The following is a 19,712-nucleotide window of genomic DNA, read 5'->3' on the forward strand; positions in this document are numbered from 1 at the left end:
ACTATGATACATGTGGTGCACGGTTTAATGTGCAACATGTGGTTTGTGGTGCCATAAAGCAGGTTGCAGTGCCACAAACCACATGTGCCTGTATGTCTGGATCTGTCCATAGAGACTAACTTGTTCAGAAAAGAATAAGATATGACAAAGCATCTGACAAAGTAGGCTGTCCCCTGAAAAAAATTATGACTTCCTGATCAAGTTAGTCTTTAAGATGCCATCCTCTCTTGCCTTCTGTCTAATAGCATGTTGACCTTTGCTGACCATAGGCTACTTACCTTACTTACCTGTAAATAAACAGGCTGTGAGTTTTAGGAACTGTATGGTCTGTGAGGAGCATGTTGTTATGAGATTCTGGGTGCACAGTAAAATCTCAGTTCAGTTTCTGTCTCCTGAAGCTGCATAAATGCCGTGTCTCTTTCTAACACACAGTACAAAACATGTTCTTGTTTTGAAGGTACATAGCAAACTGCTTTAACATCAACTAACGATCACTACCTGGGTTTAATCTCCTTTTTACTTACCTCCTTAACTTCATTTCCCTGCTAATTCTTATATCTCTTCTTTATTCCAGAGCTGCCAATTTGTATTTCCTATTTTTAGTTGTCCTAAACTGGGTCCCACTGGTGGAAGCCTTCCAGAAAGAAATTACAATGCTACCTCTAGTTGTGGTTCTCACAATTATTGCTGTAAAGGATGGCCTTGAGGATTACTCAAAATACAAGTTAGATAAACAGATAAACAATTTATTAACAAAAGTATACAGCAGGTAAGTAACAAGATTCTGTTCCTATTATATTGTTATTGATCAATAATTAAATATATTGATGCATATAAAAATCAGTAAGATTAAACAACCTTCAAAATGGCTTTCTGGATTGACCATGTGGACACATTCTGATTTTAGATTCAGGACAACTTATTTCAGTTTAGCCTACACTGAGTTCAAGTCAAATTAAGCTCAGTTGAAATAAGTCACTCTTAAACCAAGATAACAGAAGAATTCATAGTTACAACACATTTCTAAGAGTGAAAATATTCAAGTTGTAATAACTGGAGACTGGAACAAGAATAAATTCAACAATTAGACAGCTGAAAGCAATTTATGTCCTTTTAATACTTGCATATATTGTGGTGGTACCCACAGTACTACATATCCCCTATACCCCACTTATAGGATAAAAGTTGCCAAAAACTGGTGCCAAGTTGAGAGTGGTTTTGAAAGGATTAATACTGGACTGTACTCTCTCCTGTTCGCTGGAAGAGACAGAGAAACTGGAAGCCTTTTTCCAGCCTAGTTTCTTTGTGAAAAATCCAGCTGTAGGCCACAGCTCTGTAAAACTTTTTTCCTACATAATGTCTTCCAAAAACAAGGTGCATATCTTATTTGGGAGGCATGTGGTATCTAAGAAAATATGGTAATCCTTGTTTCCCATTCTTCTCTGTAGGTAGTTGAATAAATAATATCACATATCATGACAAAACAGTTTGCTTCCATGTACTTTAGTTCAGCTTGGGACTTGTTATAATTTTGAGTACATAGCGTTGAAAAAATGTTAACACTTAAACAGGTTTACCTCTTGCTTGAATCAATTTAGCGTGCATCAGTTAAGGTGCTAAATTAAGTGACATCGATTTAAAATCAATTTAGTTAAGCCAGCGCAAGATACCATTAATGTAGATGGACTAGCGAAGAGTTGCTTAAATCAGTCTCAACCGCTAAAATGGGCATGTATAAATACGCGCTTTAATGTGCATTAGCCTATTTTAATGCATATTGAAGCATCACAAAAAAAACTGTTTTCTTTAGCTAATGCTCATTAAGATAGGCTAATGCGCCTTTTTCTAATACCTCACAATGGAGGTACTAAATTTAATGCACATTACCCAAAGCACATTAATGAATGTGTGGATATGTCCAGTGTTCAGTTGATTGGAATTTTTAGGATCACGTTACAACTGGCAGAAACTTTGCAGTGGCTTTTTGCTAGATTTCAGGAGAGGACTTTTTGTCACTTGTTCTCAGGCCCTTCAAATTTCCTCTTCCTCAAACTATGGAAAGGGAAGATGCCGTCTGGTTACCATTCTTATAATATCTTATAAAGATGAAAACCCACAGTGTAGGATTTTAAAGAAAAGGGAATTTTATTCTTTCAAGATAATTTAAATAAAAACTGGGAATTTATTTGTTAAATTTGAATTCTTCAGTTACAGATGCAATTTTCTCTTCCAGTAGATTCCTCCTAATCTTCTAGCACAGGGGTGGCCAACCTAATAGCCGAGGCAAGTGGCACAGGCAACCTCTCTGTGTGGTACATAGCAGATAGGAGAAGGGCAGGCAGCACAGCAGTGGATTGGGCAGGAGGTGCAGAGCAGGGAGCAGAAAGAGCAGGAGGTGAGGCAGAGAAAGGGAATCAAAGGAGGTACTCAAGGAGGGTACGGGGTTTATTTGTGGCATGTCTACCATAAATCCTGACTTGCTCACTGCTTCAGCCAGTAATTATTACTGCATCACCAAAAAAACCGAATCATAGAATCAGTGAGTCAGAAGGGACCTAGACAGATCATCTAGTCTGACCCCTGCCATGGGCAGGAAGGAGCACTGGGGGTTGCAGGGGTCATAAGACCCCAGCCAGGTGCCTATCCAGTCTCCTTTTGAAGATCTTCAGGGAAGGTGAGAGCACCACCTCTCTGGGAAGCCTATTCCAGGCTCTGGTCACCCTTACAGTGAAGTAGTTCTTCCTAATATCTAACCTAAACCTATCCTCCCTCAGCTTGTGGCCATTGTTCCTGGTGACTCCAAGGGGGGCCCTGGTGAACAGACTTTCCCCGAGTCCCTGCTGCTGGCCCCTGATAAGGTTGTAAGCAGCCACCAGATCCCCCCTCAGTCTCCTCTTGCGGAGACTGAAGAGATTCAGGTCCCTCAGCCTCTTCTCATAGGGCTGGCCACGAAGGCCCTCAGCCACACAAGTGGCCCTCCTCTGGTCCTCTCCAGGTTCTCCACATCCTTCTTGAAGTGCGGCGCCCAGAACTGGACACAGTACTCCAGCTGCGGCCTGACCAGCACCGCATAGAGGGGGAGCAAGACCTGTCTGGACCTGTTAGTGATGCCCCTGTTGATGCACGACAGGGTGCGGTTGGCTCTGCCTGTTGCTTCGTCGCATTGGCGACTCGTATTCATCCTGGAGTCAATCCTGACTCCAAGATCCTTCTCTGCATCTGTGCTGCTGAGAGGGTCAGCCCCTAACCTATAACCATAATGCTGGTTCCGTCTCCTCATGTGCAGCACCCTGCACTTGTCCTTGTTGAACTGCATCCTGTTCAGATCCGCCCACTTCTCTAACCATAATAAGGAATTATGTTTTCAGCCTGAATTCACTAAATAAGCAATGGCTACACTGTTTGTTCTTTTTTTTTAACTGTCATATTCTTACCATCCACTAAACACAGATATTCAACACTGTCAGCATAGTCAAGTTGGTTTTGATAATTTTATGATAGGGAACAGTGTAGGCAAAAAACTCAGGGGAGACAATAATGCTTATGCTTTATTCCACCTCTAGTTATTATTTTGTTACCCTATTATCAGGGAAAAATGCAAAGGTTGTTTCCCTAAAGAGTTCCCATTGAATTCCTTGACCTAAGTCGTTTTCACATCAGATTTAATCATGGGTTTCCTTTCGCTCACTGTATCAGAGGTAGCTCCTTGTACTCATTTCCCTAAAGTCACCCCAGGCTACATCATTCATTTCATTACTTTTCCTTTCATATCTCTTTTGTGCTCTGCAGACCGTCTTTCATCCTGGCTTAAGAATTTAGAATAATCGATAACTTCTTCCTTCACCTGATTCTGCACTGTCTTTTGCATCTTGAGAAGTGGGCATAAATTTTAAATTAGTCAACAATGCTGTAGTGTTTAACAGGTTGGAATAATTAGGACCATGTTACAGTTGGTAGAAGCCTTGGCAATCGCTGCCCCCAATCAACTGAGCAAGCAAAGAATTCTGATTTGGTGAATATTTATATCTACTTTGCACTCACAGCCCCCAGTAAATGGCTGGGAATCACTCATTATCTGTAAAGTCCCCTTTTATCTTTCTATATCCATGTTATTCAGATATCTTTCCCAACTAATTTTTTTCAGGAATTGATCCTTCCAAGAACTCCTCTGTAACCACTTTTAGATGTTTGAGCCCTCTTTATCTTATAGAGTCTTAATTTACACAGTAATTGTGTAAAATGTATGGTGCATTAATATTTCTACAGTTTAATTAAAAAATGTATTAATTTTGGACATAAATATATCTCTGTTCCTGTGAGAAGTAAGGATTTTTTGTTATGATATCACTTATTGCAACCAACATTTGGGAGGGATGTTTGACAAGTTTTCAGGCTCAAAATGCCCTTCCTCATGTGACACAGACACATTTTAAAGCACATCTATCATTAGTGCTAAGAGATACATGCTTTTAATATAGTCTTAATATAGTATTTGCTAGCAGAGCAACATAACACATTTTCAAATTCATGGTATGTTGTGACTTGTCAGAGAATGTAAACATTATCAGAGCTATTAATATTAATGAGTCCTGTAGGGTACGCCTTGAGAATTCTAGACAGGAGCATGACAGAAAAATGGCTAAACAACTTCAGATGTTGGCTGGCGAGTCAATCTAGATTTGCTAGGTTTCATTTCAGAAATAGCACTGTGAAGATTCTTGTTGAGAAGATGCAATGCATCAAGGTGTATAGTTACATTTTGACGCTTATTTGCTTGGGATGCATTATTCCTCCACCAGAAATTAGCGTGGTTTTCACTATGTTCTGCAGCCCTTTTATATAACTGATTTTAGTTGTCAGTAAAATATTTAATTTCATGCTATTTGTGCCCTCTTGCTTCAGGCCTGCATTGTTAAAGATATACTAGCACCAATTTTTATGTATAAATTCTAATAAATGAAGCTTTCTTCTTATTGGGCAGAGGGTTTTTTATTATTGTTATTAAATTTGTACCCAATACTAGTACATAGATTTGACAAGCCAGATAAAACTAGCACATTGGCCGATCTCTTAGGGTAGACCTATCTTCAGCAAAATGTTTTTGCCATTACTAAGGGTAATGTAGCTCATCACCAAAAATGCCTTCTGTCTACACAGAGAGATGCCCACAAACATTCATTCAGGGTGCATATACACATTGCCGTATGGTGACGTAGTGATGTGCAGCGTTGCCAGGCAGCACACTATGATGATGTAGTGATCATGTGTGTCTGCATGTGATCACCGGCTACGTCACCATAGTGGTGTGCTTTCTGGGTATAGCGTGTTGCTGTGGCAGTGAAGCGGTGAAATTTAACCATGTGCTGTGCACATGGCACAGAAGCCACATGTACTGTGCCGTGGCAATTTTTCCATACCGCGACATGTAAATGCCCCCTCAGACAGCAAAATTTGATCCCATCAGACAATAGCAATACTGCCTCCACCTGTACTTATGCAGTTTACATTTGTTCCTCCAGGTCATCCAATGTTGCTTACTCCTCACTTGAAATCCGAATTTTGTTCATAATCCTAATGATGTTCCCAGTAATCAGCTCTGATTATATACAAGGATAGTGGCCTCAGGTGAAAACTAAACAGCAGGCAAAGATGGAAAGTTAATTATTGCTTATGATTGTTTTTCATTCCATAACAATGTCCAATTCTGAAAAGTGCTCAGAGCCATGAACTTTTATAGACTTCACTCTGGGAATTGTAATAGGCTGATGCTGCTTAATGCAGAGGTCAAAGAGATAAAGCAGCAGCATTTGTGTGTGTGCGCATGTGCATGTGTACACATGCACGTCTTTTTCTGACACATAATCACAAATTATTTTTCACTCACTTAAGTCACACAAAACAGGGCATTCTTAAACCAAAATACATGACTACACACAGATTTGCACCGAAGCAGTGAATGGTAGTATACTATATTGTATTTACATACAGTATGGATATTTCCAAGTGGAATTTTATTTTGAACATCAGTGAATTGACAGGTGACTGTTTTAACATATTGATAGGTGCCCATCCAACTAAGAAACAAGAACAGCTGTTCTGAAAGGGTAATTAGGAAAGGAGATTGAAGATTCGCCACTTCATTTTCATAGCTTGAAAGTCACATAATAGGTGAATATTACTTTCTCCTAGGAAATAAAAAACATAGAGCTAAATTCTTTGCTGACTTACATCCTAGGCAATGAATACAATGGTTTAAATTCTCATACAGAATACATTTACCCTAAGTTAATAATGTCTTATGAGCATTGATGGCTTAGAGGCACTTTTGTATATATGGATTTGGACTAAGTATTTTTTTTAACTGTGTATACACTTTGTACTGTAATCATCTACTAACAGTAAGTTCTTTTAGGCAGTAGAATTTTTTATTTTACTTTTTATGTATATTTCAGGAAAGAAAAGAAATACATAGATCAGTGCTGGAAAGATGTGAATGTTGGAGACTTCATTCGACTTTCATGTAATGAAATAATTCCTGCGGATATGGTGCTGTTATATTCTACTGATCCAGACGGGATCTGTCACATCGAAACAGCAGGACTTGACGGAGAGACCAATCTAAAGCAGAGGCAGGTGGTGAGAGGATTTGCAGAGCAGGTACAGTTGTGCATTTTTAATAATTTAAGATACTGTTAGAGTGATGTAGCTGCGATAGTCCAGAAATTATGAGACACAAGGATTCCTTGGGGTGATACTGTTTATTGGACCAACGATGTAGTTGGGATAAAGTTGGATAAGCTATTGAATGCAAGAGGTCTGACATTTGAAAGCTTGTCTAACTTTATCTCAACTACATAGTAAAAGATATCACCCTAAGGAATCCTTGCCTCTTGCATAATAATTTAAGAAAACTGGTGTTCCTTGCCCATGGATTCAATTAAAAAGCTTTCTCATTCATTTCATTAGTTGCTGAAGTGGGGCTTTTCTACACCCAGTTTACATACAAAATAACTTTAGTTTTACTTCTTAGTTACTGTGGGGCAAATTTGTGTGTGGACACACATTTCAGATTTAAGAATGTCTTGTTTTGAGTTACTTTAAGTGAGTAAAAAATAATTTTTTATTATGTTTCACTGTGAATCCCACTGTGGGTATACACATGCCTCAGGCATGTGAAATCAAAGTCTTTTTAAAGAGCAGCATGCTCTGTGCCTCCTTATACACTCTTACAAGAGGGAGGGAAGGTTAGTCATGACCCTCCCTTAGTTCCCTCTAAGTGCCTGTGGCAGTATGACAGAACCTGAACAGTGCTTAACTCACTAAGTTCTTAGCTCTGACTAAGTTCTTTCATATGTCAGAAACCCAGAAAGGTTAGGAAGTTTTATGATGCATATGATTGTTGTGAATATTAACCAATCTGCATGGAATACTTATGTCCCCCCTGTGTACAGCTCCATACATGCACCCTGTACAGAAATTCTGAAACTTTAGGTGTCTAGCCCTGCCTGCTTGTTCTCCAGTGAATTCTTGACTCTGAAAGATAGATACTTTAAGTGGAAAAGGCATCTGCTGTATCTGGTTGATATACGGTTATCTCCTAAGTGCCTTTAATTTTTGGCAAGAACAAGGCACAAATCACACAGTTGACATTTGCTTTTCTACAGTAATGGCTAAAGAGATATTCTGATCCTAAAGGCATGAGCTCTAGAGTATGGGTGTTGAACAAGTCAGTTTTATCTAGTGCCCCATCTAGTAGAAGAATAATAGCAAGGACCAGTGCAGAGAAGACCATGCCAAGAAAATTCCTGGCATTACCCTGGCAACAGAAGTCCCTGGTGATGAAGTCCAACACTAAGAGGGACTGATCTGAAAAGAAACTTAAAATGGGAAGCCAGGACTTCCCAGAAAGACTGACTACCTAAAGATTCAAAATAAAACCAGCTAAACTTGAACTTCTGGTGAAGAGGAGCCATTTTCAGTATAGAAACAAAGACTAACTCTGATCCCAGCTCCAGGAATCAGCTTAGTACTAATACCACTGAAAGAATCAGAAGCATAATTGTACCAAGACACTTACTGGTATCAGTACAGACACTAGCACGAAGAATGCTGAATACTCCCACTACAGCATGGTAATTTTGCCCCACTGAGCTTACTGGTATCCACCATCTCATGCAAGTAAGTCTTGCATTTGAGGAAAAGACCACTTTCTCCATCAGCTTCTCTGATTTATGACAGTCTACCAGAAACAGCTGAACTACAGGAACAACAGCATCCTGCTTCACTACAAGTGGACTTTTCATCTTTGTCTGCCAATTAAGTCCCTAGCACGTACTGATACGTCACTCCTTTGAACACTGCAGATATTCTAGAGATGGAGGCATCTGTCACATTAGAGAAACCTCAATGACTGTTTAACATTCAAAGCTGTTCCTATGCCCACCATGGGTCAGGACATATTATTTGTTCTTTCTTTCTCCTTTTTTTCTAGTCCCCTTGCTGTGGGACATAATGGAAAAACCTACAGTTTCTTTGTAACTTCTGTATTGCAGCTAAACTCCAAGCCCTTCTTAGGATCAACTGACCTATTCACAGCTAGGTCTGATAATGGAATAGGGCTGGCAGCCTGAGGCTCTTAAAAAGGCAGAACATCCTGTTCATATGTTTTCTCTTAGGTGAAGGATTAGAATAGTTTCCTCCATTATTCTCCTTAAGCATTGGTTCTTGGTTCTTGACAGGCAGAATGTATACTTTGAAATTGCTTACTATCCAGTCCATTGAAAACACATGGGAGTCACAGTAGAATATCAATTCACATTCTTTGGACACTTCAGAGGACAAAGGATGCTTATAAAACAGCTGGAAATTAGGACAGCACACTTAAGGGGAAACATAATAGCCATTCATTCACACCCAGATGATAAACTTATCAGGGCATGTATCAGCAAGAGCTTTCTGCAGCCCAGAAGTATCCTTTTCCCTGTTCTCCCAACCAGGACAGGAGAAACCCAAAATACCCAACTTTTAGGTTCACCTCCCCCAAAAGAGATTTAAATCCTGACCTTCCACTTTGTATAAGAGCAACCTAACCACTTTTTATAAGAGGAACACCACATACCAGATGGAGGTAAGAGTGCCTTCCTGTTGAGACTAGAGCCTAGGAAACCAAGAAAGAAAGCATAATGAATACAGGATGAAAATGAGCGAGAGGAAGCCTTACTGTTGTTCAGGGAGGATGATGCTACCCAATCAGGGGAGAAGTCCTTCCTTGTAATGTTGTTCATGCATATTGCATTGCAGTCATTGGGAACACTCCATAAACAGTACTGAGGGCAGACACCAGTCTTCTTTACATGGAGCTTCCCCTGTTTGCAGGTTCTTCTCCAAGAGGCTGGAACAGATACCCAATTTGAACTGTGCAGGCAGCTACACATTAGATAGCTAGTGGGTGAGCTCAGATTTAGCCCCGAGTGCCCAAACTTCTGCTTCAGAAAGGTACTTGGAGCACTAGGCTTCTCATTAGATGCCTTCCTGTCTTCTTCAGGCCTTTTGTTGATTTTTACCTGATTCCCTTGGTAATATCCAAGGTTAGGTGAGATGAGCTTATGAAAACCTTGATGGCTTCCTACTGGCTAAGACATTTCCAGGTGTCTGACCACTTGCACATGTCCTTTTGACTTCCTTTATGTCTTGTGTTATTCAGCCGTGATAACTCAAAGCCACAATCAACCAGCCCTCCCAATCTCATGATGACTTATAATGGCAGCTGAGCTTTACCGATAGAAACTATTCTCAGCAGATTCATAAAATCTTACAGAGCAGGAAAGACATTGTCTATGAAAACTTGCTCCTCCAAATAGAAACAGTTCCTCATATAGGCAGTCCAAAATAATTTGGACCCAGCTGAGGCTCTTATACCAAAAGTCCTTAACTACAGGCCACTGGAATAGGCTAGATTGGCATATAGTTTTTTCAAAGTCCATCTTACAGCAATATCAGTAGACCATGTTCCTATTCAGTTGCATTTAGTATGTTCACATCCTATAGTATCAAGGCTTTTCAAGGGCTTTCTTCATATTACACACGTCCTAGAAATCCAACTCCTGTGTGGAGTCTTACAATATTATCCTCCTGAGCGGATGGAGCCTCAATTGAACTGATCGATACATCACCCTCCCTTTATGATGGTCTTTCTGGTCTGCCATCACCACTGTGCAGGAGGTCAGCTGTTACCTAAATTACAGGTAGATTTGCAGGTTGGCTACTGGTAAAAGAGGCAAGAAACAGGTCTACAGCCTAACCTTTTATTGCTTGTGCCTCAAAACACAAACACTTATCCCCATCCAGATAGCTACCTATGACACACAACATAATTTCTTACCTATACCAGCTGGGGAGACTCAGGCAGGGGAAGAGGGTGGTAGGCAGACTGGCAGCAGGTCTTCTTGAATTTACTGGGTTCAAATTTCCCGCCAGCCTATACCTTAAATTTGTAGAGGTTCATCTTAATATTCTACTAGTGTTCTCTGATAGGTTTTATTTAAAATTCTTTGTTTCACTGAAACCTTTGGAATAGGACTGAGACAGTTTTCTTGTGGACATGAAAGATGTCTATTAGTTGCAATTTAGTTGGGATGTGCCTATGAAGATTACATTTCTGGAAGGAAGGATTCCTTATCTCCTTCCTTCACCATTATGGAATATTACTTGTCATCATCTGTTTTTTTTCTTCTCCAAAATTTACTGTCTTCTGTAAACACAGCTGCTTTGTTTTTACAACTTAAGAATCTTAACTAAAATAGCTCTATTATGGCAAAACAGCAGCTAAGATATGGTTACATCAACTACTATAAGCTAAGCTATCATAGGATATTTGGGTTATTTAATGCATGGTCTTCCTTTATAATGTTCCTTTAAGGCCTTGTGCTCGGTTTCATCACTTGTTTTAGCTGGATATGTTGATTGCATTCTTTACTTTGCTGATCAAGCTGGTTGTCACGTCTGCAAATGTTCACTCCACTGTCACTCAGAAATAGGTTTTGAAGCCTTCTGCTTACACACACTTCTGCAGTTTGGCCTCAGCCCCTTCAATTTGGCAACAGAACCCTGTGTCTGGGCCTTCCTACACATAATTACACAGAAAAGAAGGTCTGAGACCACATCCTAAATTTATCTCTAAGGTGGTCTCTGAGTTCAAACAAAGCCACGCTCAATATAATGAAAGAGAGACTATATACCAGCAATTCTTACCACAGTGCCACACGGTGTTAGCATTGTTAGGTTTTCAAGCATGATTCAAGATAAACCCACAGGTTTCAAATAGAAATTTGTAGTTGTGGCCTTTCTAAGTTATTTGCAATAGAAAAACTGCTCTATTATTTTTATGTAGGCAAAAAAAGAATGAAAACTAAGAACTGCCATTTGCCAAGGAGTGCCTTGAGTTTATCCAAATGTGCCTCCAAACTAAAAAGGTTGAGAATGACTGCTATATATTGTGGACATTCCCAGAGTTTTTCTCCATTATGTAGGGAAGACCAAATGCTTTAGCCTCTGTCATGTCCTTTTTCAGTCTGGCCCCTGATCACTTCTTAGCTATATCTTGCTGAGAAGACAAGCTGAGTCATCATAGAAACTCTTAAGTGGATAAAGTGATGTATCTCCTCCTGTTATTAACAAACTTTTCCCTCAAAATATAAAGGTACACTAAATTGGTTGCATGCAGTGTCTTTCACCTGCTTCAGAAATGTGTCCATATTTGATGCCAGTAAAGTGACTACATGGCATACTGACTTGTTTACATTACTCCTTGACATGGTCACCCGATGTGATGTCAAGCTGAGAACAGCACATCCAGCTCACTCTGATTAATGGGACTGACCACTCATACCCACTCAGAGGGGACATAGTGGGAACTACACTGATACCAACTTAAGTAGAAATAGAAATTAGTTGCTCTACAATAAATATGGTTTTTCTATGTGCTGCACTCCGTGTGCATCCCATGACCCCTGATTCTTGCAGTTCTCAGCAACATGGATTTCAAATTAAAAGGAAACCAAGGGAGATTTGTGGCTTCCCTGACCTTTAAGCCTTATACTTATGGAGTCACAAGGGGCATGTATAGCTTTGATGGACACTGTCATTCAGAAGACTCTAATCTCGCATGAATGATGCACATGTATACCTACACTGAGATCCTCACAGACTGCATGTCCTCCAACATCCACAGTTGCTATAGAGTAAGTAACTGTTTGTTTTTGTAGTTAACCCAAACTAAGGCACTCTTAAACAGTGTTCAGACTTTCACCAAAATAACTACAAGTTTGATAATAATTACAGGTTTGAACCAAAATTGATATAGTTATTTTATTTCCAGTTTGTAGATATACTGCCCCATTCATTATGTAATCACTTATACTTGTACAAAGTATGGATAAAACACTGCAGGATCAGCATGATAGCATTTGACAGCAGGGGTGTCAAAGCCATCTGATCTTGTGGGCCAAACGAGTGGCATGGGGCTGGTCCATGGGCTGAATGAGGCTCATGGAACCCCATCCAGATGCCTGATCCAGGACATGTGGAACCCACTTGGGCCAGTCCTAGATGCCAGCTCAACCATGTGCCGTGGGCAGTACAGCATGGGACCAAGATGCTGTCTATACCCAGTGAGTGCCATGGGTTATGCAGCCCAGAACTGGGACTGGCCCCATCGCCATGGGCAGTGCAGCCTGGGGCCGAGTTCCAGCAAGCACCACAGGTGGCTAGGACCAGTCTGGCACAGGTAGTGGGTCAACAGGGCAGCACTGGGGCCTTTGTGGGCTGGCTACAGGTCATGGGCCATATATTTGATATCCCTGTTTTACAGGATACTTTGCATTAATTTTGCATTAACTTTGCATAAGTAAGCAAGGGACAGGTCCGTGGAGAAGCAGGCCCTATGTGTGTAATTATTTCAGTTTGTAATATGACCAGAGGCATATATCTGAGTCTGAAGGCACCTTTGACAGTAATACAGTGCACACAATCTGTCAGAAAATCCCCAGCAGGCTGCCAAGGTTTGTGCAAACACAAAAATGCTAAGATTTCTGACTTTGACACGTTATGGATTTATATGTTAACTTCAAGCTTGGCATCCTTCTGATTTGGTAAAAAATAATTGTGAGAATTCAAACGTGTTTGAAAGCTTTCATTATGAAAGGCATTTTTAATGAATACTTTGAATTGTAAACTTGTACTTCCTGTATAGACATTCGAATCTTTCTTTCAAGGCAGAAGGCAGTTCAGACTAACAAGGCTAATTGCATCTTTCTTTGAAAAGGCTAATTACCTCTCTTTTTTTTTTAAGAGCAGTGGACTTTTTAGAGAACTCATGAGAAAGGCAATCTGTATAGAAATTGTTCTGTTAGTGGGCCAGATTTTCAGGAGTGCTGAGGGTTCACACATCCATTAACTTCAAGTGAAATTATGGGTGTGTGGTACTTCTGAAAATCAGGTCCAGTATGTTTTTCCTGAGTATTTGCCAGCTTTTATTCCGTATCATTTAGGGTATTTGCTGAACACACCCTTTAATTTTTTTTTATTCTTAAAAGTTCTACTTTTAATTCATTACTTGTACTTCTGTTTTTCATGATGATCATTACTCTGGCACTAATTAAACCTAGTCATACCTAGAAGTTTTATCATTAAACTTTCCTTCTTTTAGCTCAGCCTGCATCCTAGGTGTAATATCAGAAACCATTTAGTTTAAAAACAATTCTAGTTATATAGCATTTTCCATTTCACTTTCATCCATCACTAAAGAAATGCATATGAAAATAAGACCTTTGCTTTTTAAGAGTCCACTCAGTGCTTATTCCTCTTCTTCCCTCCCTCCCTTCTCAAAGATGTCCATGAAGGATCAGCAATATAACTGAAACTTTCCCCGACTTAATTTTGTATAGGCAGTCTTTTCCTTCACTTCGCATTCTAATTTAGAAAAATCCCTGCTTTTATTCCAGGTTGCAGTGCTTGCCAGTATGGACAACTGAAAGGTTTGAAGCTGGATTGTGAAACACCAATACCTGTATCTATGAATTCATTGCTTTTAACTTGCTATACCCCTGACCTGAGTTTTATGTTCTTTTCTGTGACTCCAGGTCTCTGAAATTGATCCAGAAAAATTTTCAAGTAGAATAGAGTGCGAAAGTCCCAGCAATGACCTCAGTAGATTCCGAGGCTTTGTGTAAGTAGGGGTGGGAACTGTTTAAGCTGCACCGTTCATTGTGGCAAATTGTCATTGTTCATTTTTTGAAGGCTTTTTATATTTATCTTAAAGATCACTTGTATTTACATCCCTTTGTCCGAATACATTTGCATCATAGGTTTTCTAGAGGTGGCCAAGCAGACATGGAACCCTAGGAATGTTTCCTGCACAAACAACTTCTGAATGGGGAAGCTCCTTGGCTAGTGTTTATTATAATAAGGTTTTCAAGAACTTCATTCATGCCATAATTCGTTCTGGCACCTCATGTCTTCAAAATAGTTTTTATATCTCTGTTTAAAGATCTGTGATATCTGTGCAATAGCTCTTTCCCTAATATTTGTTCAAAATCATTATCTGATTGGGGAAGCTTCATTGTGTAATGCTGAAAAGCCCAGAACTGAGAACGAAGAAATCTGATCTGTTCCTGATTCTGCCACAGGACTTCTGGGTTACCCTGGGCAAGTTAATCACTTTTGTAAAGGGCACAAGGATTTTTTTGTAAAAAGTACCATATAAGATACAAAAAAAAGAATGCAGCCTATTTGCATTTTAATATTAGAACACTACATTCCTACAGTGGCCCTCCTTACCAGCCTTTTTCACAGTTAAATTTATAAATAGAAGAAAAGTTATAAAAGATCAATCTAAAAATGCACATAGATTTCCTCTAGGCCTATCTCTGTTATAGTTAAACTGTCAGAGGAGCATGCTTATGAAACACTTAAGATTTTACTGTCTAGTATTGACAGGTCTTAATGGTGCATTAGTCATATCGTTTTTGTGTATGCCTGCCTTGGAAAGGGTGGGGCTGTAGAATGTTTTAGGGACATAGCTAACGTATTGTTCAGTAATATCTACATACAAGGTGAAATCATGTTTTAAGAGACTCAGAAGGTGACATGATGTAAGCGGGTTGCCTAGCCTGTTGACTTCTGCAGGTGGGTTTTGCTCCCAGAGGAGCTCCTCAACCAGTCCTCTGAAGTAAAACACAGTCTTTAAAGTTCCAAACAAGCAACAAATAAATAAAACAGAACTCTTCTTCCATGTCCCAGACACTAGGAGAGGAACTCTTTGGCTCTGGCCCTAGTACAACAGCCTGGCCCCTGTAAGCAACAAGCTCTTCAGCCTGCTTCCTTTTTTCTTGTGGACTGTTCCCTCACAGTTTGCGTCCTCTCAGCTCTCTCCTCTGGGCTTTTAAGCTCTCAGCATGTCAAGTGCTGAGTTGTTCTGAACATCTGGTACCCGCAGATATGCCCAGAGGCTGCTCTGACGTACTGTAGTTACAGCATGCCAAAGCAGACTCGATGAATTGTGCTGCTGCTGTGTGCTAATTAGCACACTCTAGCCATCCTCCGAATGTATCTCGTGTATCAGAGTCCCTGTGCTTCACAATGGCAGTGGGGGTGCTTTAACAAAAACTCATTGAATAAGCTTTAGTTAAAGCAACCCCCATCACCATTTTGAAGCACAGGGACACTGATACATGAGATGCTGCACGTGCTATATTTAGAGTGGCTCTTGGAGCTGCTCAAATTAAATCATCGTCCTCTCCCCCAGCCCTCGAACATGTGTAAAAACACCCAATCAGAGCTGCTGGTTCTGAATACTTTGAAAGGTCTGGCCCAGAAAGCTTTTAACATGCTTTGGGGGAGTCCAAGATACATGTGAAGTAAAACTAAATAATTCACTTCTTTTGCAGTGAACATTCAAACAAGGAGAGAGTGGGCCTCAGTAAAGAAAACTTGATAATGCGAGGATGCACAATCAGAAACACAGAAGCTGTTGTGGGCATTGTGGTGTATGCAGGTTAGTGAACCTGGTGGGTTACACAGATTTTCATGGAAACATAATTTCTTCAAGATGTCCTCTTATAGTGTTGCTTACCTACCATAAGAAGTAGTATGGTAACTTAGCAGATAAGTAAAAGACTTGCCTTCAACTGTTAACCAGTCTGGGGATGAACCCCTATGCAGAAGTCACTGCAGATCACATAGAAAACCCCATCTGGCCAGGCTAATTGAAAAAGAAGAGTGGGAAATTGAGTCTTAAATGTTTCGATTGTTATTTTGAATCTAGTACAAGTCAGTTTTAGCTAGAAGAACTGCTAATGGGTGGCTATTCAGCAGGTTATCTGAAATAAGAGTGTTCTGTCTCATAGTTTATACCTGCTGTGCCATCTCAGCTGGGCATGGTGGTCAGTCCAGATCCATGTAGAGAGTTCTCCCATGTCTCTTATCTCTCCCACATAGCAGTTAGCATAAACTGTTGGTAGACTCAGAAGAAAGCCTAAGGAGTGGAATGGGCCTGGAGACTGAATGCTCTTAGACCTTTCAGGGTCTTCACTGTTGCTGCCTTTTCTGTGTCTATTCTGTGACAGAGGACAAACATATCCAGAGCTCCCAATCTGGTACCTTTACCATATACTAATGTTTATGTAGAGAAAAATAATTCAGCTCCAGAGTGCAACTTTCAAGAGCTAGGAGGGAAATTACTGATTTAAGACACACATGGCCACACAAAGACTTATATTTTTGTTCTGTTTTGAGAGCAGAATTAATAAAATGCATTGTCCTAGCAGTTAATTACCTTGGCCAAGAATGCGGTCTGTGTTCAAATACTAATTAATTGATAAATACTAAACATTCACCTTTCTCTTTCTTCAACATATCTGAATTTTGGTTTACCTATCTGCCTGCATGTTACAGGTCATGAAACCAAAGCAATGCTAAACAACAGTGGCCCTCGTTACAAACGCAGTAAATTGGAAAGGAGGCTGAATACTGATGTCCTTTGGTGTGTTCTTCTTCTAATTTTGATGTGTTTAATTGGTGCTTTGGGTAAGTATAGTATACTTTACAAACTAGTACTTTTTTTTCCTGCCAGTTTTACAGGGCTTTATACTTAATGTTGTCAGTCAGCTGGGGTATTAGTATATACCCTCAGTAATCTAGGAAGCCAATTCTTTTACCAACCAATAATTTGTTTAAGAATGGATGTAAGACATAGGACAGGAAAGAACTTCGTATGTCATCTAGTTCAGTCCACTTCTATTGCAGACGTTTATATCATATAACCGGCTTCATAAATTTATCAAGCTCCATCTTAAAACTAATTTTTCTTTCACTCATCCTATCAGAAGACTGTTTCAAAAAAGTGACCTGGAAAACATTAAGTGAATTACTTTCAATAACAATAAACCCATGCCCTGAAAGTTGAAGACTGAGGCTTATCTACACTATAAAATCTGTATGCCAAAAAAGCATTTTCAACTTTAAAACTGTTGTACTGACTGTACGGCTGAGACACTGTTATTCAGATAAATTCTGGAGGCAGAAAAAGTGGTGTTCTTACCAGATACCTCAGAAACTGCCTTCTCTCCCTTATAACATCAAACCAGTTGAGACATATACTGTATTTGAGTTCCTAATCTCTAGTTTAATAGAGAGAAAAGAGGAGGGGTACTATTTCTCTGAAAAGCCTTCAAATCTGGAACATGCTTCTCCAATCAGTCTTCTTTTGATCTAACTGGTAGTGTTCCAGAGCTCATATATTTTTAGCTTTTTCAGGGAAAATGAAATGACAAAGAAGGAAAAGCCCAGTGTGTATGGTTGTGGAGGGTTTTGGTTAAAATCTGAGCTTGCACCCTGAGTCTGAACAGGACATTTTTTATAATAAATCAAAATAAGTAGGTTAGTTAAAATGGCACCTGAAAACTTCAGATTAGATTGAACAGACCTGAGTCTTATATCAGTAGCCCACTTGGATTAGCTGTAACATTTTTTAAGGTTGGATTTTTAAACGTTTCCTGATATAGCCAATTTTATAATTTAGATACAAACTGCTTTGCATGCATATTGTTTTACAAGCTGTTAAGTAGTCTTGGTGGGCTGTTAACCCACTGTTTCCTAAACTAAGGGAGTCATCCAAGCAGGCTAACCCAGGGTTGAGCCTTATTTGTTGTACCCAATATTGTACATCAGATTGTTGATTGGTATATTGTTGATGGATGAATTAAACAGAATTTTGATTGTTGATGGGTTAATTAAGTTTTCAAAGTGTTAACATGTGTGCTGTTGATAAAGCCCAAGAAAATCTGATTCACAGTTTAGAAGAAGACAATGTAGAGAAAAAGCGTTTTTCTTGAGAAAATATAAAAAGATAACATCTGGTAGCTTTAAACACCAGTACATAGTGATTGATACCTGTTCTTCTTTCGAGCGGTTACTGTGATACTCAACTATGGTCCAGCAGACATACAGCTCACTCATTTTCAATTTGTTACCATTTTTAAGGTCATGGCCTTTGGTTAAGTAGCTATTCAGAGATGCCTTTTTTTAATATTCCTGAGCCAGATGGAAAATCAACTCCACCAGCATTGGCAGGATTCTATATGTTTTGGACAATGATCATCTTATTACAGGTAACTTCAGTCTACCTTAAAGAACCTGGGACAATTCTCTTCTCATTTATACTTGTGGAATAACTCCTTTGACTTAATTGGAGTTACTCCAGATAAGCACTGGTGATTTGCACTAGTAATTTGACTTTAAATCATTAGCTGATTAACTAGTTGAATTTAATCCCCTCATTTTATTTTGACAGGTTTTGATCCCTATTTCTTTATATGTTTCCATTGAAATTGTCAAATTGGGGCAGATCTATTTAATTGAGAATGATATTGATTTTTACCATGAGAAAATGGATTCCACTATTCAGTGTCGAGCACTGAATATTGCTGAAGACCTTGGGCAAATCCAGTACATCTTCTCTGACAAGACTGGAACCCTCACTGAAAACAAAATGGTTTTCCGAAGATGCAGCATTGCAGGACATGAATACTGCCATGAGGAAAACAGTAAGAACTAAAACAATGTGTCAGGAGCCAATTATTGTATATCGCTACAGAAAGCAAAAGTTTAAACTGGGTGGGGTACATTTTTGTCCACTAGGCAGCACACATGTACAGTAGTTTGCATTGAAGGGCATATCAGCCAGCCCTATCAGCAGCTATACTTTGCCTAGTATTGACATCCTTACACATATATATGTTATCTCCTATGAGTCTTGTGATCTGTTTACAGGATCCATTATGCTAGTAGTCATGTACAATGCAAAAATATTTAGTGTGCAGTGTAAAGTGTTTTTCTCTCTGACCAAATGAAATCACATTAGTGCATTCTGCTTCTCACCATGTAGTTTTGAAAACTGTGTAATTAAGAAAGTGTGCAAATAACCTGTGCACTTTCCTATGTGACCAGACTCCACACAGCATTTTAGGGTACAAATCCTCAATTCACCAGCATGGCACAGATTTGAAATAATCTTTCTTCATTTTCTGGAGCATTGTTTAGACTTCAGTTCAGCATATACCTATCTTTAAGCATGAGAGTTGTCCCACTGAAATTACTTTGTTAAGTACTTTGCTGACTCAAGGCCCTAATAACATCTCTAGTTTTAATTCACAAGC

At 39.5% G+C, this 19,712-nt stretch overlaps 1 protein-coding gene across 1 annotated transcript in view; it reads left to right on the top strand.

Moving 5' to 3' along the window:
* The window catches only part of ATP10D (ATPase phospholipid transporting 10D (putative)), a 95,977-nt gene that overhangs the window by 35,852 nt on the left and 40,413 nt on the right, over window positions 1–19,712 (top strand). The window contains exons 4-10 of the mRNA XM_090035878.1: window positions 575–769; window positions 6,453–6,657; window positions 14,139–14,224; window positions 15,945–16,051; window positions 16,951–17,082; window positions 18,538–18,665; window positions 18,848–19,100. Of these exons, the coding sequence (XP_089892004.1) occupies window positions 575–769; window positions 6,453–6,657; window positions 14,139–14,224; window positions 15,945–16,051; window positions 16,951–17,082; window positions 18,538–18,665; window positions 18,848–19,100 (1,106 nt within the window). The remainder of the gene's footprint in view (window positions 1–574; window positions 770–6,452; window positions 6,658–14,138; window positions 14,225–15,944; window positions 16,052–16,950; window positions 17,083–18,537; window positions 18,666–18,847; window positions 19,101–19,712) is intronic.

Source organism: Crocodylus siamensis, chromosome 2 (genome assembly GCF_052110815.1).
Source record: "Crocodylus siamensis isolate JL-2025a chromosome 2, ASM5211081v1, whole genome shotgun sequence".
NCBI classification, from domain to species: Eukaryota; Metazoa; Chordata; order Crocodylia; family Crocodylidae; genus Crocodylus; species Crocodylus siamensis.